General features: G+C 31.5%; 1 protein-coding gene across 3 annotated transcripts in view; it reads left to right on the top strand.

Annotated features, from left to right (window-relative positions):
• The window catches only part of LOC145245972 (nuclear pore complex protein Nup155-like), a 141041-nt gene that overhangs the window by 51139 nt on the left and 63502 nt on the right, over positions 1–26400 (top strand). For all 3 annotated transcript variants that reach the window (XM_080107761.1, XM_080107759.1, XM_080107760.1), the window contains exons 11-20: positions 5060–5157; positions 14418–14579; positions 15690–15790; positions 16949–17104; positions 18418–18528; positions 19705–19767; positions 20387–20510; positions 21006–21174; positions 21631–21697; positions 26278–26390. In XM_080107761.1, the coding sequence (XP_079963887.1) occupies positions 5060–5157; positions 14418–14579; positions 15690–15790; positions 16949–17104; positions 18418–18528; positions 19705–19767; positions 20387–20510; positions 21006–21174; positions 21631–21697; positions 26278–26390 (1164 nt within the window). The remainder of the gene's footprint in view (positions 1–5059; positions 5158–14417; positions 14580–15689; positions 15791–16948; positions 17105–18417; positions 18529–19704; positions 19768–20386; positions 20511–21005; positions 21175–21630; positions 21698–26277; positions 26391–26400) is intronic.

Below are 26400 nucleotides of genomic sequence, written 5' to 3'. Positions count from 1 at the left end.
CACGTGCTATATGTAGAAATTGGTATCTAGATGACAACAAAATAATTTCTAAAATCCAGTGTGGATACCAAAAAAATCGAGGATGTATAGACCACATCACTAACCTCGAAAATTACATCAGAGAAGCTTTTATCAATAAGGAACGCGTAACATGTTTTTTTCAATCTTGAGAAAGCATATGAAACTACCTGGAAACACAGTATCATGAAAGATCTCCACAACATTGGACTAAGAGGCAAACTACCTGAATTCATAAAAAAACTTCCTAACAGACAGATATTTCCAAGTTCGCATAGACTCGACTTTATCAGACCCACAAAATCAAGAAGGAGTGCCCCAAGGTAGCATATTATCAACAACTATCTTTAACATAAAAACCAATAATATTATAAAAGAACTCTCTCCTGATATACATAGCTCCTTATATGTAGATGACTGCTCAATCAGCTACAGATCTAAATACACTCACACTATTGAAAGAAAACTACAACATAACATAAATAAAATTAATAAATGGGCAACTAAAAATGGTTTCAAATTCTCCGAAACTAAAACAAAATGCATCCATTTCTATAACCAACGCAAACTCCACTCTAACCCAACCTTACAGATTGAAGGCGAAAAAATTCTATTCGTAAACGAACACAAGCACCTGGGAATCATTTTTGACAAAAAACTAAATTTTGTTCTACACATCAATCACATCCAAACCAAATGTAATAAAGCATTACAACTCCTACGAGTCATCGCCCATACAGATTGGGGAGCTGACAAGAACACACAACTCAAACTATATAGAGCATTAATTAGATCAAAAATAGATTATGGTAGCTTCATATATCAATCCACCAGAAAGTTATATCTAAAACCCTCAACACAATATGCCACTCCGGACTAAGACTAGTGCTAGGAGCATTTCCAACCTCCCCTGTAGAAAGCCTGTATGCAGAAACACATGAAACTCCTCCAATGCTTAGAAATCAAAACCTTGGTCTAAAGTACTACACAAAACTTACAGCCAACCCCACAAACCCAGCACACAAAAGCACTTTAAATCCAAACCATAAACACCTTTTCGACCAAAAAGAAAATGCAATCAAAACCTTTGGACGTAGAAGCAAATCTACCCATAACAAAAAATTCACGAAACTGTCCTACTCAAAACCCCTCCCTGGAAAATCGTATCCCCTAACATCGACCTAAGTTTAAGTAAATATGAAAAGAAACATACTCATCCAATAACTTATGATGATCTCGATAAAATCAAAGAAAAGTATCCAGACCACACACACACATCTATACAGATGGATCTAAACAAAATAACACAACAGCCAGTGCAGCAATACTCAATAAATCAATCAAAAAACAATCAAACCTCCCAAAAGAAACCTCGATCTTCAGTGCTGAAATACATGCTCTAATCCTAGCCCTCAAACTTGCCTCCAATAACAAAAAAAAAACAAATTTATAATCCTTTCAGACTCCCAATCTACGCTAAAAGCGATTAAATAAATAAATAAATAAAATAAATAAATAAATAAAAAGATGGACAAAATTACTCTAAAAATTAACTGAATTAAACAGTAAAAAAGAAATCATTTTCTGCTGGATACCGAGCCATTCCGGTATTAAAGGTAATGAATTAGCAGAGTCAGCAGCAAAAAAGCCTTAAATCTCCCAATCGATGCAAATTTTAAAATTCCGTATATAGATCTAAAAAGACGTATCAACGCATATACAACAGAGAAATGGCAAACCTACTGGAATGAACACCCTAACAACAAACTTCACGAAATCATGCCAAAAATAAAAAAACAAGAACAAAATATGAAACTAAACAGAAAAGAAGTCAAACTAACAAGAATAAAAATAGGCCATACTCACTTAACCCACTCATATCTCCTAAAAAAAGAAAACCAACCAATCTGTATACCTTATCAAACACGACTCACAATCAAACACATATTAATTGAATGTACTGATTTTGCAACAGTAAGAAATCGATTCTACAAAGAAAACAATATTAAAGAGTTATTTGATAAAAACAATCCCCACACCATACTCTCATATCTTAAAAAAATTTAAAAAGAACCCTTTATACAACAGTCCTGGATATGACCTAAAACTATATCCGATGGTGAGGCCCCAGCTTGCAGGCCTTTGGAAGTGTGGAGCCACCCTTTAATTTCCATTGCTCCCAGGTCCACTCTGACCTGGAGTGGTAGTACCTGTTAGGGTCCCAACTATGGGTTAAATAGAATCCGACTTCAAAATCAAATATACTCCATTAAAAAATCGTTCCTCAAAATCACTAGATTCGGCATTAAATAACCTGAAAAAGGTTGATATGCCGTAAAACAAAAACAAACAACCAACCAACCAAGATTATCACCAAAAGTAATTTTCACCTTATCTATTTCCTTGACCTTTATATGTATATTCTAAGTCAGTTCTATCTTATACTTTAATCATTTCTAAGTGAGACCATGATCAATATTTTGATCAATTTTGGTGATTATTGGTCAATTTAATGTAGATGTTAGATTACACAAATAAACAAACATAGGTACAAACTCAACTGGAAACATAACCTTCTTGGTAGAGGTAACAAGCAAGAAATGCTGATTAAAAAATGTTTTTTTTTTTTTTAAACAAAATTCTTTATTAGGAAACTCAATTTGAAGGGAAACTAAAAGATTAACAGGAAAATTAGATGAAGAAAAAATTTTTTGTACATTCATTAAATTATAACATCGTTGATCACATTTGTAAATCATTTGTACTAAAGAGTTTTTTTAGAACAAAATAAAGGCATAATCAATTTACTTCTACTTTGATAGCAATTCTGTAATTAATAGCTGACATTTTTAAATATTGAACAAATTAAAACAATAAAAGGGACATTGGCAATCATATTGAAACTGTGAAAGCAATGTAGTATGAAAGTAGAGATAAATATCTTTATGCACCGATTATGGAATAGTATGCATCATGCAATAAAGAAGTGAAATTTTAGAGATTTCATTATTCTGTCCACCTCTTATTCTATATAAAAATGTAATTTCATTTAATTGTTAATTGATAACAAATGTAAGAATGTATTAATATTTACCAAGAGAAATTTGTTGTTGATAAAGAAAAGTATTCCTCATCTGATATTTTATTGCAGGGAATTGCATCAAATTATCATCATTATTTTGAAGAACTTGATAGCATGATCCATATGAAAGACTGACTCTTCAAAATAAGATTTTAATTTTACAAGAGAACTTCTTGGTGACAGAAGTCGAAAATTCCACTGAGTGCTAATTTTGTTATATAGATATAATGGCTGACTAGTATGAAGCCAAATTGTTTACAAGTTAAACTTTCTGGGGAAAGTTGTGGGTGTAAATTTTTCTTTCAATTATTTGCACACAATTTGACTTAAGAGTAATAATACCTTTCTATGAAAGAAACAAACTTTTATAAAGAATTTCTCAAGCCATGCTTAATTATTTTTATTTTTTGTAAATTTTTTTAACATTCAAGAAATATAGTCTGTTTTTTTTTTTTAAATAAAGCAAAGTGTATCCTGTAGCTTTAAAAATATGAAACAGAAAAATCGGAGTTATTTTTCTTTATGAAGCAGTCAAAAATAAATTACAAATTTAATTCAACAAAAAGTAATCTCCAATATGATAGATTCAGAGACGTGAGTTCTTTGCCTTTTAATAGACTTCTGCCCCCCCCTTTTTTTATTTTTTATTTTTATTTTTATTTTTAATGACTTTTGTTTCATTAAATGATGACTTCCTCTCTGCTTTCCTCTACCTACACACATTTTTCTCTTTACATTTTCAGTTGAAACTGTAGTTTTGTTTTTTGTTTTTTTGCTAGGAACAAAGTGTGGTATCTGTTCTGATACTATACTTCATCTTTTTTGTCCTTGATTAATGGGTGAGAGATCAATATAGACTGAGAATTTTTGTCTCAATCCAGGCTGTTTTTTAGGAGTTGCATTTTCTCCACATTAAAAACTAGCCTTGTGTTTAACACTGCTCTCATGAGAAGACAAGTAAATTGGGACTATAAATGTAACTAAATTACACCGAATAGATTAGGTTTTATATAACTAATTTCTTTAGAATTGCCTAAAAAAGAAGGCTTTTATTTCTACTTAGATTGATACTACACTAATTTGTTGAATTATTTACAAATGTTTGGTTTTGCCAGCTCATTATCGCTTAACAAAGTTTTGAAACCAAAATTTTAAATAATAAACATTTTCTTCATACGTTCATAACTTTTCTATTTATTCATATAAATAAACATTAATATTTTTTGGATTTTGGTATAAATTCATTCATCCTTTTAAATAAGGCTGTAATAAAGACAAATTAATTTGCCTGAACATTAGTGGGGAGTTGGTTTTTCTTTTCTTTTTTTACTTACAATTTATAAACAGTGCAACTTGTTCAAAAAATCAAGCCAGTTCTTGGAAAGGCTGGAAAGGAATGTTTGAACACAAATGTAAAGCATTTGTCTATGGGATCAAAACAAGCATTGAATTGAAGGATGATAAAAAAGGAAATTGTAGAGAAAAAGATGTAGCAGTTTGTCACCTTCTCGTCTCACTATAGGAACTATTCTAATCTGTCTCTGTATATCTTTCTACTTAGCTATGTTTGTTGAATTTAAAATTATTTTCTTTGAGCATTAACAAATATTTTAAAAAGGTTTATTTATTTCTTTTTTATATACAATTACTCTAATACCTGTTAATGTGACCAAAACTATTACATATATATAGGAAAATTAGGACAATAAAATTGTAAATGAATAGCATTTAACATTAGCTTATTAGGAACTGTTTAAAAAATAGTTATGTAAATTAGGCATTCAAATATTCGCTAACATATTTGGTTCTTTAAATCCACCCCAATTTGTTACAAAATCTGAAGCTTCTAAATGTATTTTATGATATCTAGCTATCTGTAAATTTATCTGAGATTAAAAAATATTACATTTGGATTGATTTGTTTATAGTTTTCTTTTTTCTTGTTTGTTTTTCTCCCAGGACAATTGATCCTTCACTTTTTAAGCCGATTATCCATATAGCAGCATTGACGTCTTCTGAGTCTTCCAATATTCATCTGGTTGCCATTACTCAAGCAGGTAGTGTTGTCTTTTTCTTCTTGGCCTTTTAGTTAGTATAGTATCTGTCCTGACACTACACTTAATCTCTTCTGTTTTCTCTCAGTCAAGGAGCAATCTTTCTAGATTGAGGCAATTTTCATTTTTTATTACAATCTAGAATGACCCTTTTTGGGAAGCTGAATTTTCCTCATATTAAAAAAACCAACCTTGTGTCTAAGTTTGCCCTTGTAACGTAAATAGGAACATTGTTTTTTTTGTTTTTTAAGGGACGAGCAATGAAAGTGAAAATAATTTATTTTAACCAAAAAACAAATAACACCCCTGATCTCATCTACAAAATAAATGAGAAATATCTAATCTAATGAATGACTTAATATAAATATAAAATATTTTGCCATAAATGAAATATTTTACAACTAGAGGTAGATATTCAATGAATGTGGTAATATGTATAACACGATGAAGCAAGGATTACATTACATGGTGAAAACTCCAGCTACAGAAAAGCTTCATTTAATCAGAATTCCTTTAAAATAGGCCATCACATAAAAATGTATTAAAACAAAATAATAATTAAAAAAAGAAACTCCAGGGAAGTTTTGATATGTCAGGGGCATATTATATATTGTTATATGCAAAAAAAAACAAAAAAAAAACTGCTTTATGGTATCTTGTGGTATGACACTTTTTACCCCATAACTTTTGCCTCATCCATTAAATTTTTTTCTGAAACTTGGCGAAAATGTGAAGGCAACGTTGGCCCTTCACACTTCTCACATTCATCATTTTTTATTTATTTATTTTATTTATTTATTTATTTATTTATTTTTTTTTTTTGTGGCGTCATCTCACGTGCAGCTTTTTTTTTTTTTTTCAAAGGAGTCACCACATCAAGGCCCGTAGGCCACTCGAGGATAAGGGTGAATGAGTGTATGGTAGTCAATGGGACAATATTGTAGTAATCGTTAGTCGTGGAAATTTGGTAAATTGGATTACTTAAGGGGATCACTCATCATTTTCAATTCTCTCGTGTTTTTGTATTATTTGTATTGACACATTATTGTTCTCATCTTGGTGTTATTCTCGGAACGTTTATCAATCCTCATTTCCAAAATGTACTGTCCTGTTGAGAGGGCATTAGAATACCTCAATCACCACCCTGCAGAGAGTAAAAGCCTCTCAATGGCACCACCTGTTGACCATGGATGGTGATCCGTGATGCTTAAGTACAAGTTCTGATGGTTGAGCTAATCATGCCCAGGATATTATAAAGACATAAACTACAACAGGCCATTTTGGCTCTTACTTGGGCTAGACAGGAGGTTGAATAGGCCCGATTCAATCAATTGGTTAATCACGTCTAACGGTAAATTTAACAAACACAACAAGAAAACATTCTCACACTCTCCCACATTATACAATCGACTTTTCATGGTCAATACACAATGACACTTGTGGAAGTGACCACTTCCGATAATCCTAGAATGGAACCTCAAAAAAAGCAAACTGGAATAACTAACTCTCAACTCAAAAACCAAGATCGAATTACATACTTCACCAAAACAATAATTTCCATAGCAGAAAAATGTATCCCTAACAGAAAAGCTATCAAGCCAAGCAAAACTGTTCTACGCAAGTTTAACACATCCAGCAGTGGAAAGCTTAAATACCTCTCCAGCTATAGACACATTTGCCTAACCAATAACAGACTAACTTGGACTCTAGAAACCAACAATCTATGAACTGACTTTTAAGCTGGTTACAGAAAAGAACAAAACCAGTTGACTAAGTAATCCGCTTAGAAACGCTTATCAGAAATGTCTTCATCAAAATTCCATTGCAATTTTTTTTTTTTTGATCTCTAGAAGACATGGCATAATGTTAGAACTTAACAAATCCGGACTCAAAGGTGGCTACCAACATTCATAGAAAATGTCATAATCCAATCGTTGGAATCTTTATATGGGAAATCTCTTTCTGAAATCTACAAGCAAGAAATGGGAATACTACAGAGAAGTATATTATCAGTCACACTTTTCAAAATGAACAAAATTGTCAAAATCCCAAAGTAGATTCTTTTCTATATGTCGATGACTTTCTGATCTGTTACAGATAAAAACATATCTACACTATTTAATGCCAATTACAGCAATGTTTTAACAAGATTAGCAAATGGTTCAACATAAACGACTTCAAATTCACCCAAACAAAAACTAAGTGTTTACATTTCTGTCGGGAATAAAATCTTCATCCATCTCTCAAACTTAATAACAAAGAAATATCCACAGTTGAAAAACATGAATTCCTAAGTAGAACATAATTTTCAACAAAATGGTAACATATAAAGCACACGTAAATTATCTCAAAACTAAATAAATCAATACAGTTAATGAGAGTATTTGTCAATATAGATTGGGGAACACAGAAAAATTCTACTGAAGATATACAGATCACTTATCAGATTGAAGCTGGACTATGCCAGCTTCATCTATGGATCTGCTAGAAAGTCTGATTTAAGAGATTTGGAAACAATTCGCAAGCAAAGACTCAGAATGATTCTAAGGAGTTTACAGAACTTCACTAACAAGCATTCTGTATGCAGAAGCCTTTGAATATCCACACTCCTTGAGACAAGAAAAACTAGCACTTCAATACTATATTAAACTTTACTCAAGCGTAACAATCCCACATACAACTGTGTCTTCCAGCCCTAGTACTGAAACCTTTTAGGCAAAGAAAAAAATGCCATAAAATACCTACAGACTATAAATGGAAAATGTATCAGAAAATTATCTAATAGACAAAAACAACATCCACAAATTCAAATTTCCTGAAAACCCTCCCTGGCTACTACAACAACCAAGAATCATCCTAAACTTAACAAAATATTCCAAAGACACACCCTGAAATCTATATAGACAATCTCAGCACCATATTAGGACAGTACCCAAATGAGACACTCATATATACAGAGGAATCTAAAGACCTGAACAAAGTTGGAAATGCAGTCATATCTAACAATATTAAACTATCAAAACGCCTTCCAGACAGCAGTTCAATTTTCAGTGCTGAAACAACAGCCATAGAATTAGCCTTGAGCATCACTCTTAAAAACAACTCAAACAAATACATAATACTCTCAGACTCCTTATCAGTTTTAATGTCACTAAAAAGCAAAAACTTAAACAACCCCCTAATCATCAATCTCTTACAACTGGTTCTACCAGATCAGGCTGTCTAGTGGCTTCCTGAGACGAAATGCACCTACATTAAACTTCTGTTTTTGTTTTCTATTCTCTTTTGTAAAACTTAATTATGTTCTGCAAAAACAAAAACAACAGCCCCCTTCCCCTTTCCTCTTCTTCCCCCCCCCCTACTTCCCAACCCCGTCAGTGAGGCATTAGAATACACCGACTGCCCCCATGCAGAGAGTAAAAGCGTGGCCTTCGTTATAAAGATGGCCGGTCAGCTGAAAAAATGACGTCATCGCCGAGGTCCCAACAAGCAAGATATGTGGAACTCTTAGACTGTCAATAATGAACAGTAATTTTTACAGACAGCGTTACAAAACTTCAAAATTGGATTAAAATAAAGAAATAAAGAAAGAACACGATTTATACTGAAACTCATCTAATATTAATAATAAAAAAATTTTAAAAAAACACAAGTTATTTGTTTAAGTATATTATAAGCAATTGAATATTTCGTTGTATTATAGATTTTAAAGATTAGAATGCGTTCTTTAATTACTTATAAATTACATTTTAAAAAAGTGAAGGAACACGATTTGATTTGAAATAAACTTGAAGTTTATTTAATATAATTAAATGAAAATTATGCATGTAAGATTATGAATATTTGAAGCAGAACACAAGCAAAACATTTGATATGAGTTAAGACAATAAACAAATATTAAAATTAAACTTTTTTTTAAATCAAAATGAATATTTTTTTTTAAATCAAAATGAATATTTTTTAATCAAAATGAATATTTTTTAATCAAAATGAACCACAATATTTTTTCAAAATCAAAAACAATATTTTTAATAAATTCATGAAATATTGCACAGTAAAAAAATTAACCTAAAGAAAAAATCATGTTTCTTATTTAAGATTATTTCACCACATAACAAAAATAACATGCAAAATCATTTTTTTATATCCATATTTTCAGTTTGTTAAAATACGTGGGTTTGTATTACTGTACACATAGATTCGAAAAAGTTGTCAAAAAACAAATATATAACAAATAAATGTTATCAAAGGCAAGATAAGTTACTTTTCTGCCAAACTGGATATATTTTTCGTGTTTTTATTCAATGTAACATGTTTATTCAGCTCGAAAAACATAGTGTTTACCGATGTATTCGAAAATTCCAGATGGCGTCTGATTCTCTCTTTAACACTGTAAGTTTGGGAAAAGGTGTTATAAATACAAAACCGGATAAAATATTGTTAAAAACTCGCTCAATATATGTTACCGTGACATAGGTGACATATATTCGGCGGGTTTTTAATAGTATGTTGTATAGTTTTTTATTTATAACACCTTATCCCAAACTTACCGTGTTAAAGAGAGAATCAAACGCCATCTTGAATTTTCGAATACATCGGTAAACACTATGTTTTTCGAGCTGAATAAACTTGTTACATTGAATAAAAACACGAAAAATATTTGGTAGAAAAGTAACTTATCTTGCCTTTGATAACATTTATTTGTTACATATTTGTTTTTGACAACTTTTTCGAATCTATGTGTACAGTAATACAAACCCAATTACGTTAATGAAATGAATTGTACTTATTTACTATGCCTCCCCACGGGACAGAGTTAGACACCAGGGTCGTTTTTTAACGTGGAGAAAAGGTACAAAAATAAAAATTGTCTCAGTCGTGAAGGATTTCTCCTCCACCGAAAGAGAACAAGAAATAGAATGCAGCATCTGGAGAACAGATACTACACTTTGATCTGGTCCCGAAGGCCAAGACTGTTTAAGACCACGAGTGAACGCGCGTTTTTTTTTTTTTTTTTTAGTTTAGTTTCATATATATATATATATATATATATATATATATATAAATAAGTATTTTTTAATTTTATCTTTCTAGCTTTAAAAAAAAGTTTAAAAATTTTATCAGCCGGCATAATTTATTTTTAAATATTGAAAAAATTTCAGAAAAATAAATTATTGTTAGATTTTTAAAACGTGTGTCACAACAGCTTAAAAAAATCGTGTTTTAAAGAGTCGATGTTGTCTCGCATTTTCATTAGTTTTGTATGCTGTAAAAAATTTTTTTTTAATATTAGCAATTTATTTGAAGCTTCTTCTTTTGAATGGTAGAACATTTAGGATGATAATATTGAATTAAATTATAGTTACATCGTGTTGAATACAGGGGGGGAGCACGTTAAAACTTACTTTGCTGAATGGAGATGGTGTAAAATCTTTTTTTTTTACTGCATTATAATTCTTTATCTTTCGGAAATGAAAATACTGTCACTTTTTGGTCCTTTACGATAATTTCCTCAGCAAGTTGGAACGATGCACCGTGAAGGCATTTTAATAAAAAAAGAAATATTACACTGACTTCAAGACGTTACGAATGCCTACCGGTGACTACCGGTGTCACCGGTATGGACTATCCGCGATGACGTCAGCAGATTAAATTATTTTTGCCCACCGGCCATCTTGTCTTTTAAGACGGTCTTGGTAAAAGCCTCTCAAAGGGGCCACCTGTTGGGCGTGGGTGGCGACCCGTAATGACTCAGAAAAGGATCCTGGTGGCTGAGCAACTGATATCTAGAGAAATTAAAGAAATCAGTTGCAACACTCCACTTTGGCCTCGTACAGGGCTAGACGGATGGTCGGAGGAGCCTGATCCGATCAATCGGCTAATTACGTCAAGCCCTAACACATCTTCTACTTTTCTATCAATTTTCTCTAAACCGTAACAAATACAGTTCTACCCTGTACCACTATAAACTATATACATATTTTCCCCTCTTTTCCATGTGTTAGAAGGTGGTGGCTAGGGTCAAATGTGCCAAATGATTAAAGTCATGACATGGCTGTATAGTGCCGGAAGTTACCACAAATGACTTGGTTTGTGTAACTAAAGGATTATGGGTGCTCATGGCTCCCATTTGGAACATGTATACTATTTATGTAGCCCTGGTATGACAACGTGAATGGGTTTCCCCCTTAACATGCCCCAATATTCCAATATTGGAGTCTGAGGTGGGTGGGGAGCATAAACAATGAATCTAAAATATATATATATATGGCCAAGTATAAAAACTCCAAGCGCCAACATGTCGACTCGGATAGTTCAGATAATGAACTACATCAAACATCCTCAAAATTTATAGCATTGGAATCCACCGAAGAAACCAAAATAACTGACTTATCACTGTTTATATTACATAAAATTATATCAGTATATATTACCCCCAAAAATGTAAACACTTTAAAAAATAAAACCCTACTGGTGGAAGTGGAAAGAGAAAAACATGCCACTTTTCTCCTAGAAATGAAAACTTTCCACAACATAAATATCAAAACTTATCCACACAAGAATCTGAATACATCCAAAGATGTAGTAAAATCGAAAGACCTATCAATGTGCACTACTGAAGAGATAACAAAAGAACTTAAAAAACCAAGGAGTAATAAACGTTAAAAGAATTACAATAAAAAGAGAATCAGACTATACATATGAACACTTATGCAGTTCGATAGACTCACTATCCCAAAAGAAATCAAAATTGGGTTCAATGTTGAAAAAGAAGTTTGGGCACCATGAGGATGCATGTAGGGGACGAGCAGTGTGTGGCAGATGTGGCCAGAGAGATCCAGACCACACTGTCAATGACTGCAATCTTGATTGCAAATGTGCAAATTGTGGAGAAAACCATCCTGCTTATGCTAGAGCATGCAGAATCTGGAAGAAAGAAAAGAAAGTAGTGTCAATAAAACATACCAAAAACATCTTCCTCAAAGCCAGGAAAATAGTAGATGAATACATGAAGGAAAAGACATACTCTCAAGTCACCTCAAGTTGTATATCATCCAATATCACTATCCAAGACTCCAAATACGAAATTGTTAGAATTGGTACCAAACGACTGGCCCAAATTTATAAATGAAATCAAACCAAACATATCATCAAAAATTAATCATCCCATTAAATCATCAACTAATGTTACCAATAAAACAAATTCTCAACCAAAATCAGAACATCCAAGAAAACAAAGTCGATCAAAAGAATGACCACAAAAATCACCAGTACGTTGTGCAGATGCTGAAAAAGACGAAACTAAGGAAAAACAAAATCAGTTAAAAGAAAAACCACACAGGTCACCAATATGTCTTCCCCGTGGTGAAAAAAACATACTTGAAAAACAAACAAAAAATACATCTACCAAAAAACAAAATAATATAAAGAAATTACCACAAACAGAAGCCACTACTACTACTACAAATAAATTTACAGAATTAGAAGACATGGAAACTAAAGTTACTCCTCAAACCAAAAAAAAAAATCCTCATGAATTACAAGAAAATCCAATGGAATTGCCATGGATTGAAGGCAAATTACAATGAAATTTTATTGTTGCAAACCAAATTTAATCCTTTGGTTATTTATCTCCAAGAAACCTTCCTTAAGAATGAGGACAATTTGAATATAAAAACACTATCAACAATATAACTACATTGATAATACAGGACTTAATAATACTGTAACCCTTTTCCCCCTCCCATTGCAAAACCCAAACATATTCTGCAAGGCAGAGAACAAAAATGACAAAATCCACTATAAAACAACCAAATCAAAAGCTACGAACTAACGATTGAAAATACAAGGATCTTGAAGAATAAAAATTGCATATAAAATAACTGGATACAACATCAAATACTATTCCCAAAATAACTGCATTTGGCATTAAATAACCCACGAAGGGTTGATATGCCGTTAAACAAAAAAAAAGCACACAATCTCTTACAAAAAATTATAAAACACAAACATTATCTTCTGCTGGATTCCAGCCACACCGAATCCAAAGGAAATGGAAAAGTTGACACAGCTGCAAAAAATCATAAAAAAATAAACATTAGCAATACAAAAGTATGCTATTACAGACCCCTAATTAACAAATATATCTAAATGGCAAGAGTCGTGGAATTCCAGCAAAAACAACAAACTCTATTAAATAAAGCTTAACCTCAAAGAAAAACAAAAAATCTCTAATAAAAAGATGACAAGAAGGGAGGAAGTTGAAATAGGACACTATCACTCATACCTACTAAAGGATGAAGAAGCACCAACTTATATCGCATGTCAAAAACCATATATCGTAAAAAATATTCTAATTGTAAAGATTTCCAACAAACTCAAAAGCAATATTACAAGAAAAGTCTAAAAGACCTCTTCCACAAAGTATACCATAATCTACTATAGTTAAAAGCAACAAAGCTATATAATAAAATATAATTGGAAAAAGAAAGCACCCTCAAAACACATAACATACAACTAACACCCATCAAATTGCAATAATCATACTAACATCTAAAAAAAATATATATAAAAAGAAAAAAACTTTCACAAGCAAAAACAAATTAAATCAATCTCTTCAGCATTAAATAACCTAAAAGGATTGATATGCTGGTAAAATAAACCATCAAATCAAAAATGTAAAAACATCATACCAAAACTATATGAACCCAGATTTATATTAAAAAAAAAAAAAAAAAAAGAGATTTGATGCTCTTTCCATTTTGAATTCTAATGGCTATGCTCATCGGAAGAAAAAATATTCACCAATAGCATCCAGTGTGAATATGTCCCTGAATATGGTTGGAAGTTACATCAGCCGAAACGTGAGAATAACAACCAAGATGAGACCAATAGTTTAAACAATCCAAATAATACAAAAATATTTCTCAATCCTTATCTCAAAAATATACAAACTTTCATAATATTCATCATTCAGCTGACAATCTATCTCTCGTTAACCGTTAACCCGAAAGTGGCTTTTAGCCTTGATAAGTGGTTATTCCTTAGTTAAAAAAGATACTGAAAGAGGGACTTGATAATGTCTATGAATTTAATACTGAAAATAATTTCTAAATTTCATTTTTGCATAAACTTGCTACACTTTTACTATAATTTTGAAATTAATGTTTTATCAAGTCAATGTCTTTTTTAGTCCGCTTCTCATTTGAATAGGTTAAGAATTTGGAGTCGGAAATCTGAAAATTAAATTTTCTTTTCTTCAGGTGTGCGACTGTATTATGCTGCTAAGCCTTTTGGTCAGAAAATCTATTCCCGTAAGTGTCCTACCATGTTGAAATTGGTTCACGTCCGCCTACCTCCTGGCTTTTCTGCTAACGCTGAACAAAGACGTCCTACCAATGTACGATTGGCTCATTATAAACGGGGTAAAATTATTTTTCCATCTTTATTAAAAAATATTTCTAATTATTTTAATATTTCTATTCTAATTCATTTGTTCCAATTTGTTTTGCTTATTGTATGTGTGGGTGGGCGAAGATTGCTGACCCCCTTTCTTCAGTTTGCAAAGCTGAAAAATATCCTAACATTTACATTTTTCACATTCAAGTGGATTTGAGGCACCCCAGATTAAACAATATAACCAAACCGACACATTTTGCCCCCCCACCTCTCCAATTTCCTGTTGAATTTTATCTCTGCAAAAAAATTTACCTTATTTTATTTACAAGACATTTTACTAATAGCTTAAAGAATATATAGTTTTATTTATAAGCACATTTTGTTATATGCACGTCTTTAAAAAAACAGACTTTTGAGATTTATAAAAATAAAATTTTTAAAGACATATTTAAAAATCTTTTCATTTAGACTGTATGTTGTCTAGGAATAGTTTCCAAAAATATTTTTAAATATTGGATATGTTGCTACAAAAATCTTGAATCTATCATAAACAATCAAACCGTAAGTCAAAAATAAAAAATCTGTCAAGATGTGTCCTTTTGAATCGTGCTCACATTTATTTTCAAAATTTAAAGTTGCAGCAACAGTGAATGTTGCCTCAGTTTTCTTTTCCATAAACACTGACATTTTAGTTGACCTTAATATTATTCAAAATCTATTATCTGTATTTTTATAACTTGGTGAATTATTCAATAATACAAGAGTTGCAATTAACATAAACAATATTAAATTCAACAATATTAAATTTCTGTTATGTCTATCATAATTTAAACATTCGTAATTTTTGTCTCTAAGCCCATTCCATAAATTGTTCTAATTTCAAGTATACTTTTAAGGAATTTGTCATAAACCAAAATCAACATTTTTCTCCCCTCCGCCCACTACTGTCCTAAATATAATTACTTTAAAACCTATTCTTTCTTTCACTCCAAACTACAATTTTTCCTATTGTGATTTTTCTTTATTTTTATATACTAAAGCCTAATTGATTTTATCTGCTATTTCATTAATAAGTTTATTATATTTTGAAATCTATCAGCTACAAATTGTCAAGTTTTCACATGCTTTTGTTTTAGGTACTTTATTAATGGTACAGTCTCATTCTGAAGAAACCGATCTACTGTGGACAATCAGTGGTGATTGCCTTCCTTTCAATAGTGTACTTATGGAGACAAAGGTAAGATTAAGCATAAATTTAATATTAGTGAAAAAATATAGTTTGTTTTATATGAAAAATATCAATTTATCATCTGTAAATTGGAAGTGTAGTTATAAAAGATATCCCAGACGATGTAAAAAAAAAAAGATATCCCAGAAATGCGCTCTGATTTCACCAACACATGTGCAAATGAAATTTGTTACCCTTCTGCTCTGTATAGAATTCTTATTTCATGTTGATATAGTGTAAGAATTTGTAGGTTTTCAATAGATTACCATTTTGGTACTTCTAGTTGTTAATTCCACAACATGATTGTAAGAAAGAAAAAAAGAACATGTAAATCTCTAGTTGCTTTCTATACTAATTTTGTCTTTGCTGCATATTCACTTTATACTAAGAAAACATGTTATTCTTTAGATATTTAAAAAATGAAATAGTGCAATTCTCTTGGAATACATTACCCATCATATTCTCTCAACCTCACACCAACAGATTACCACCTCTTCAAAAGTTTGAAAAATCATTTGAGTGGATTAAAATTTACATAAAAATAAATCTAAAATCTGTTGCTTTCCTATTTCAGTTTAAAATCTAATAAATGTTATGAGTAGCATTATAAATCTTATGGATAGATGGAAGGTCATAGAAGAGAGTGCTTCAATATTTTATTTTTAATTGACTTTTTTAATTCATTAATTTTGTTCCAAACTGATACAAACAGGCTAATATTTTAACTTAAGTACATAAATAGGGTAATAAGTATATTTCTGAAAAATTTCAATATTGGGGAAATTTCTCCGTCCTCATTGGAGGATAAACAAGTTTTGGGGGGTTACCAGTAAATGCTTCATGAAACCTATTAATAACTTTTGGTGTATTTTGAGCAATGATGATAATTGTAGATTTTTGTAAAAAAAAAAAAAAATTCTCAGGAACAAATTGAGTTTCCTGAAAAATTTGCCTGGTTTCAATTCTTGCATTCATTGTAATAATTTTGTAAAAATGAGATTAGGAGGGTAAAAAAACTAACAAAAACAACAAGTTAACATTGGAAATGAAAAGATCTCTTCTCATCAGGAAGTGTTTTTTGACTAGAAATTTTATATTTTCTGGTGGACATATAAAGTCGTTTAAAAACTAGACATATGCATAATAAACCTTTTGTCTTTCTTTCAGACAAATGCTATTCTCGATGGCAACACCTGGACCATGTGTGAGGTGCCTGTGTCAGAATCTGAAATCCGTGGTGACTTCAAGCAACAAACTGATCCTCCAATTGTAGTCACGCAACATAATGAGAAGCCCAGAAAATTTGTTTTCATCAATTCTCAGGTTATTCAAAGAATGATGGGCTTTATATTTTTTTTATTCAATTTAGTTTTATTAAATGCAATAAAATGAAAAGCTTTTCATCCTTTAAAAAAACAAAACTTTTTTTTTTTTTTTTTTGTTTAATTTCCAACTGAACCAATTTAATTTATTTTATCAAAAACATTTGATATAGTACTATTATGACCTATCATATCCATATTTCAAGAAACACTGGAAAAAAGTTGTTTATTCGAAATCTAATAAAATTTTTCCATCAAGAAAAAAGACTGAACAAAAATATTATAGACATTTAGCACTTATTGTTTTATTAGAGTAAATCTCCAAAATCTATTCATTTACATTTTAAAAGAAAAAAGGGGAAAATATGGAAATATTTGTTTCATTTGGTTTGAGCTATCTTGAGCTATATATGTTCAAAAAAAAGAGATGGAAGCAGTTTCAGATGAAAGTTTATTTCAACCTTACAACATTTATGTTTACCAGAAATGAAATGAACATCATATGTAGATACACATTGCATACATTTCATTTTGAATGAGAGCATTCCAGCTCCAGTCATAGAGGCGTATGGTTTCTATTCAGTCCTGGGCATTACCTCCTCCAGGACTGGGATTGGTTTATTTCCCGATACACTCCTGTTAATGGATCTGATAATAAATGCACATTTTGTGCCTATCCAGAATGGAACTGAATTCTGGCACATTGAACCAACCTTGTGTCTAATTTTGGTGGGGGTATTAAATAGACTTGACAAAAAAAAAAAAAAATTGTTTTGTTTTAAGCTCTTTCCACCTCTTTATACAATCATAAACAAATTCTGAATGGCTGTAAAATTGTTTCATTTACAGGCGATGTTATTGACATTAGAAAAATCATGATTTATATATTAACTGATCTGTTATATATTGTTTTTAAATTTTTTTTTTTTCCAATTAAATGAAAACCCCCATCTTTCCTTTTTTTTTATCTAACAAAAACAAATTTGAACAAGAATGACCATAAATTGAATATTGTATTAAAAATACATACCAGTTAATGTTAAATAATTTTTAAAAATTACAAAAGTACATAAACCATGATTTTAAAAAGGGGGGAAGGGTCATTTTAAAATATTGCCCAATGTCAATGGGTTATTCAGTTTACATGTATGAACTAGGAAATTAATCTGTTTTTTCTTTCAAATGTTTTTTTTTAACTACTTTCAACAAGGAGGATTGGTCTATTGCCTGTCCTTTAGTTACCCCCCCCCCAAAGCAGGGAATGCCCACAATTAAATTTTACCTATTGATTTTTATTTTTTGTTATTTTTATAGGGATGCCACATTGTTTCTAAACTTCGACCTGTTGATCAACTAAGACGTTTGCTGTTGTCATGTCAAGGGCCTGAATCAGAAGAAGTGAAAGCTTTTTTCTCTTTACATAAAGTAAGTAAATTATTTCAGAGTTGTTTTGAACTATTTTAGATGAGGTGATAATTTTGATTATTTGAACTACTAAGATTTCCAAGTTCAAAAAGATATACCTGAACAAGTTTGGAAGTTACATCAGCCGAAACATTGTGATATAACGATCAAGATAAGAATAGTAGTCCGAATAATGCAAATATAAGAATTTTTGAAAAAGACACAAAATCCCAAATCTGTTCAGTACGAATGACCACATTAAACCCGATGGTCTTGTATATGGGAATTGAATCTAATTGGTTAGTTTAATCATTTCTGATTTTTGAGATGAGGATTGGTTATTCAAATTTTTTGGATTCATCAAAATCACACTCAAGATGAGAACAGTAGGCCGATGAATCCAAATATGAATAGTCTAATCGTGTTACAAAGAAAAGATTTGAAGTTGGGTTTTTCCAGTTGCTGTCCAAATGTTATGAATCCTGTAGTGTAAGATAATGCAAGGTTTATGAGTTTAAAACTTCTCTGAATGTATATTTTAATAGCTAAAGCATATTTTAAAATGACATAGTTGATTTCTCCTTCATGAATGTATTTGTCCACCCAAAAGAAACATGTCCAAGCAATTTTACCATTCACAATAAACAAGCCTCGTTGGTCACTATCCAAACCACACACAGACTTCTCATCTGTTAAAGTGAATTTGGAGGACTTTAAGACAAATACCATGATTATATAAATCTTTGTGTCGATTTTAATCAAGCTTTTTTAATCAAAAGGATAATTGGTCCTTAAAACTGTTGGTTTACTTTATCTTTATTTGTAAGTTGTTTTTTTTTTACTAACAAATTATCATTTATCAAGATCAAAAGCCACTCTAAGTTAAAGGTTAATTTGATAATTGGATTATTAATTGAATGATGAAGCTTACTACAAGAGGATTGAAAATTATAAAATTTGATCTATTATGAGGATGATTTGTGATAAGTATTTGACATTGGATTTAAAGATGATCATATTGTAGTCTGCAGAGAAACAGTTGTAATGTATTGGGGAATTCTTAGAAAGAAATTCTGTATGAAAATTTGATTTGAGTTTAGATACATGGAGGAAGAAACAAGTTGCCCAGGTTTATGATGCTTTTTCCTCAATTGCATTGTTTTAAACTAATTTTCTTTTTCTTTTCAATCACTTCAGCCTGATCAAGCCTGTGCTGCCTGTTTGATTTTAGCTTGCACAAGAGCGCCAGTAGATCAGCAGGTAAGCAGCATTTTAACCATCCTCTTTTCCTTATTTGAGAAATAATTTTCTTTATTAAAGAAAGAAAAATATGTGTGTTTCTGTGTGTAGTAGGGTTGTTTGATTTAGAATGATGAGTGGGTTTGAATTTACGAAAACTGATTAGTCATGTTATGACAAATCATATGAAGTCTAACTTGATTTTTGCAAAGTTAATCTATACAAGAAAGATTTTGTTTTTAAATAATGATACTATGAAATAAATTCAACCTAACCTTACAGTGCTATTAAATTGCCTACTTCTTATAGTAATATTGTATGTGAGAGGTGTTAGTAAGTAAAAAGGAAATTTCCATTTCAAATTATGGTTTAATAAGTAATTAGATTAGAAATATAGTGATAGTATCCAAGGAAATAACGTCATAAACAGAAGAAATAGTAAATTTTCAAGTGAATTATTACTACAAGAACACTATTTCTGCTGCTGCTACAATTTAAAAATTAAATTGTTTTAAAACTGAAAACTGATTGCATATTGTATACCTTTTTATCGTTTTATATATGTGCATGTACATTTATCATTAAAGTCAGGTTATTTTTTAAATTTTTTTTCTATTGTCATATGTGAATATCCTTGCAGGTTGCCAATTGGGCTCGGATGGCATTTTTCATGTATGGCGGTTATCCACATGTGAAACTATCAAATGAAAATGAGTTTGGACCCACAGGACCCATGAGTGTAGGTGCAGCTTATAACACTCAAGGTAAGATTTTTTTTCCTGTTTTTTTTTTTTTATTATCAAAATATATCGATGCATTTATTATATAAACTGAGTAGGAAACTTAAGCTGAATTTCGAAATAGCATTTTAATTGCTAAATAAGTTTTATTTTTAGATGCATCTTAGCATCTATAAAAAGGTTTTGTTTGTCTGCTATGTATAAGTTTGAAATTGAATTTTATCATGAAATGTACAATTTTAAATATACACATCATATTTATATGCATTGTTGATTTTTAATGTTGTATAAGAATAATGTTAAAATTGGACATTAGCACAAAAATCAAATTTTAGTTAATTTAAATTTGGAATCTTAAGATAGGCTTAAAAGAAAATTGAAAAAAAATGTCATGTGAATAAAAATACATTTTAACATAAATAGCATTCATGTCAATATAGTATGACTTTCCATAGCAAAACATGTAAATGTGCTGCACAGAAATGAATTTTTTTTTTTTTTTTTTTAAATAATTTGTAGGTGTTCCCCAAATGCATACCCCAAATACCATGGGTCAAACTCTCCAGCAACAACAATATTCACAGTCTTATCATTCGAGTGTGATGGGGCGAGGATCAACAACTGGACAAGATGTAGTCTACTCTGGAAAACACAATGGAATCTGTCTGTATTTGTCGCGGATATTGAGGTAAGAATAGTAGATTAAAGCAACATTAAAAATATGTATATATTCTATATATGTTATATATAAAATTGTCGTCATGCTTTCAAAAGTAATCTGAATAGTACATAATGTATGTGTATATCTATGTATCTATTTCTATTTGTCTTTCTCTCTCACATATATAATTTTCAAATAAATATTAATTATTTTTATATCCACAGATACTAGTGTTTCATGCTTACGTAATCATCATTGTAGGAAGTGATAACTATTGCTGGTCGGCACATTATTTATGTATTTAAGAATTCAAATTCAGCAAATATCCAGTGTACAATCATTTGTAGATATTGCACTTATTACAGCTATATATATATATATATATATATATATATATAATCCACACACACACACACAATTTGATGATTTAACTAAAATTTCCTTTGTTTTTTTTTTTTTGTTTTTTTTTTGTTTTTTTTTAAGACCAATTTGGGATCACCTTCTTGTGAATGAATATCCCTGCACAAGAGATGATGGTTATCTTGTTTATGTAAGTATATACACGAAGTTTGGGATAAATTTGATAATTATTTTAATATTCTTTCATATAAAAACCATTTGAAGTATTTAATAGTATTAAAATACAATTGGGTAGTTATTTCTGTGTACTATTAATGTCTCAGATCCAGAGACCATGGACCGTTTGAAAGCATCAGAATATTTGGAGAGTGATTTGCATCATGATGGATGAAAAATTTTTAAAGTTCAGCTGCAGTTCACCACTCTTTAAAGATCATTAGATGTGAGCTAGAGAATTCCCATGGAAATATTGAAGCAGTGGTTAGCAGGAAGGATCATAGAAGATATTATGACTGCATAGAGTGAAATTTGTTGAAGTTGCAAAAAAGACGTGACAAGGCAGTGCAGATCTTGGAAAGAAAAGATGAGGTCGGAGTGGCGATTATGAAGAAAGCAGTGAATGATGATATTTGCTACTTTTCATACAAGAGCTTAAATGGTTAACTATTCATCAAGACCCAAGGCGTCTTCATACCTGACTCTGGTCCAGAAATGAAATTGGACTCTATACAAAAATTTGAATATACCAAGCTCTTGTCCACACCATTCTTCTATGCGGATGCGGGTCCTGGATATGACCTTAAACTATATCCGATGGTGAGGTCCCAGCTTGCGGGCTTTGAGAAGTGTGGAGCCACCCCTTAATTGCCATTGCTCCCAGGTCCACTCTGACCCGGATTGGTAGTACCTGTTAGGGTCCCAACTATGGTTTAAATAGAAACCGACTTGAAAAAAAAAAAAAATATTCTATTAAAAATGTTTTCTTCAAAATCACTAGATTCAGCATTAAATAACCTGAAAAGGGTTGATATGCCATAAAACAAAAAAAACAACCAACCAAACCTATGCGGATGCGAAACCTGGCTAGTACAAGTTTGTGACTTGTGCAGGCTGGAAGTTTTTGACCACCAATGTCTGCATCATTCGGGTTCTCTGGCAACAATTCGTCTTAAACACCACCATCCGTTTGCACTGCTGGATACCATCCCTCAAACAGACCCTCCTTTCGGGACGTCACAGATGGTTTGGTCACACTCTGCGCTAGCAACCAGATGACTTCATCCATGACACCATCAACCCAGCCTGATTCCAGGGTTGGAAAGAAACCACGCGATGGGCAGCTGAAAACCTGGCACGGTGAAACAAGATGCCAATCTGATCTTATGTTCTCACCTCTATGGAGTGCCCTACTAGAAGCATGAATGGCTAGACCTGTTATCGACGACAACTTCCAGTCGACATGCCTGGGTGGCATCTATGGGAAATGCAGAGAATTCAGTTGGAGGAGCTGGCTCAACCAACCCATGGTGAACGCTGACACAACCACCAAGACCCAAGAGAACAGTCTTACAAAAACCAATAAATTTCTCAACAAGGTAAAACAGCCAATTGAGTCGGTGATGCTCTGATTCTGCCAAGAACCATTGAACAATGTGTAGAAAAATAGGTCATGTTATGCTATTTCACATCTTTGAAAAGAGTCTCAAACTCATTTCAGCTGATTATGTTGTTGTTGCCAACTATTGTCAGGTGTTGGGTAGAGATTAGTTGCAGGAAGGCCAACATTTGCCAACAAGACTCAACTCTGTGTCACATCTGGGAAAACTCAAAATTGCTGTTTTGTAACTTCCACAACTTCAGTCCCAACATGGTTCCTCATTCTCAACTCGCTTGATTGCAATCTCATGCATGAGTCATAGTTGAGTAAGGCACCAGTTGTGCCGTCAGCAATACAAAAGACAAGCATTCCCATGATCAAACTGGTATTTGCATCTCTCAAAAACACTGAAGTTTGTGTGTACTATTGCTCAGATTCCCTAAAGAGGCTGTGGTAGAGATACAAGATGGCTTCATTGTGAGTTGTATTCAGCGAAAGATCCACTTTGAATTCTTAGAGTACATCAGTTATTGGCCAAAATGTATTTCTTTCCTTTCCAAAAAGTATAACATTTATCCCAACCATGCCATACATGTTTTCAAACATATATTAAAATAAGTCTTTTATAGAGTAAATCTGAATTAAGAATTCGATGTAAGTACAAAGCAATAATAATCTACATGATATATTTTAAGACTTTTTAGGAAAGTAATGATAAAAATGTTAACTATATGACGTGGCCATTTTGCGTCAGATTTTTTTTTTTTTATCCTTGTGATGCTTAAAAACTTGGTACTATTCCCCTATGAGAAATTTTGTCATGAAATTTGGAAAATAATCAGAAAAATCTATCTCACTTATTGTCTAGGTACAAAATAAACTGGCCTTTTTTCTTTAGAATAAGACTTTGACATGACATTATTTTTATGCATTAAAATGATAATTCTCTATTGATACCAGCCATTTTTAATTAATTTCTCTCCCATGATTTCAAACACTTTTCGGTAGAAGTAAACAATTTGAATAGTAACACAAATAATTATAAGCTAATAAGTAGTTGAAGCAGCCACTGTTGAAATCAACAATTTTTGTAAAGTACATTTGCAAGTTTATTTTGAAAAAAAAGAGAAAGCTTTTTGTTTAAAATTAATGCGCATGTGATTCTTTTATATAATAGTACACCAAATTTTTTTGATATTTTTTCAGTTTGAAAAGTTATATATATATATACACACACAAAAAAAATTACGCTACCACTAAAACCCACCTCCTAAAAGTGCCTGCCTTGAACCTGTCGAATCATTAACCTTAAATTTGATTGACAAGTCTTACCCAGAAAAATCTCCTTTAACTGTACTACTGTCTGAATGATATTCGTTTCAAAATAAAAACCCTTCCATAACCCTAAGGTTGAGTGGCAAGCCCCTCACATCATATAAACCATTTTAAAACCACACATAATTGTCTTGAAAAAAAAAAAGAGAAAAAAAAGACCAATGCCCTCTAAAAAAACGCACAGGATAGAAAAATAAATTAACTGCCCTAAAATGGTGGAATAGCCTGGAAATGGATTATTTCACATTAAATTTATGTGAAACTAATCCCCTCTCTAAAATAATTGTTTTATTTTTTCTTTCTGCTAAGTTTTCATACTTTTCATACACAATTGCACCTAGCCCTACCACTAACCTGAAGTCTGAGTGGGAAGTCGTCTTCTCTTACAAAGATCCTCTTAAAACCACACATACTTATTTTTTTTTTAAAATGCACAGGATTTATTTTCATGGTAAAAGAAATTGGTTAACTGCCCTAAGACATTAGAATGGCTCTAAAATCTAAAATTATTTTACATGAAATTTTTATATTATATGATGATGATTGCAACGTCTTGTCAGACGAGTGCCACTCCCTCAGACACTTAAAGTTCATGAGCCCGAAAATGACTTTTTTAGTCCTGCCAACGAATTCATATGCTCAAGCGGACATAACACTGAAGACGGTCATTGGTATACATACATATATACATGCACACATACATACATATACACACATACATATCTATAAACAAACACACATATATACATACATAATACATATACATACACACACATGCAAACATACACATATATACAAATACACACACACATATACGTACACATATGCACATATAGATACACATACATTTACCTACATACACATAAATATATATGCATCTGTACACAAACATACATATACATACATACACACAAAAACATATATATATACATATATACACACAAAAACATACATATATACACACATAAACATATACATACATATATACATACATACATACATATATACAAACACATGTACATATATAATCATACATACATATATACATACGATGATGGCAGATCAATTATTACATGCTTCCAGCACACGTATATGTACATATCCACATACAAATACGTACACACATACATTTACCTATATACTGTCTCTGTACACGACGGTACTTATCCATGAAATTCTTTATTTGGCCAATCAACTCTGGTGTTTTGACTTCCTTGCTCCTCCTACACCTCATCATCCCTCACAGACTTCCTGCTTTCCTTAAATATCTTATGCCACACAAAAACTAATGCTCAGTTCATGCAAGATGGTCCAAAAACAGTCTAAAGCATCTTATACGTTTCTGTGGTATTTTTTCCATGTTTAAAACAGAATTTTATTGCATGTCGTTCTTCTAAGGTGTCCTCACATCTAGATTTTATTTTTGAAATTCTCCATCTGTGACAATCGGGTTTTAGTAGGGTGTATTCCAATTCCTATTGTCGCTGTTCATTTGAACCTGAAATCATAAAAATTGGTCAGTCATCTCATAAGATGTAAAGCAATAACATACTGAAGTTTCAAGTCTGCAATTTTAAATGGCTGTACAAAAAGAGTCTGAAAACTTATTGAAGGCACTTCATAGATTTAAATCTGATTTTTGAATGATCTTAAACTACATCCAGTAATTGTTTCAATTTGTGAGTTGTAAGAAGAAAATATGAACTTGACTATGATGTGATAATCATGCCTACCTCCAGTTATGAATCTTACTTGCATGGTTACCATGGTAGGTATTGCTTTACTAAAATGAAATTTAAAAAAAAAACAAAAAACAAACGCTTTTCTTTCCTTTTCAGTTGGTATTCAACTTCACTAGTGAACAGCTTGAACGCATACTTGCATTAGTGCGAAATGTTTCCGATTTTATAGACTTTAGTTCCCATCTTGACCCACCATTACCAACAGAAAGGTAAGTGCTA

The sequence above is a fragment of the Euprymna scolopes genome, chromosome 23, assembly GCF_053919585.1.
Source record: "Euprymna scolopes isolate OS-2025 chromosome 23, ASM5391958v1, whole genome shotgun sequence".
Classification (NCBI taxonomy): domain Eukaryota; kingdom Metazoa; phylum Mollusca; class Cephalopoda; order Sepiida; family Sepiolidae; genus Euprymna; species Euprymna scolopes.
This window is presented reverse-complemented; position numbering and strand designations above follow the sequence as displayed.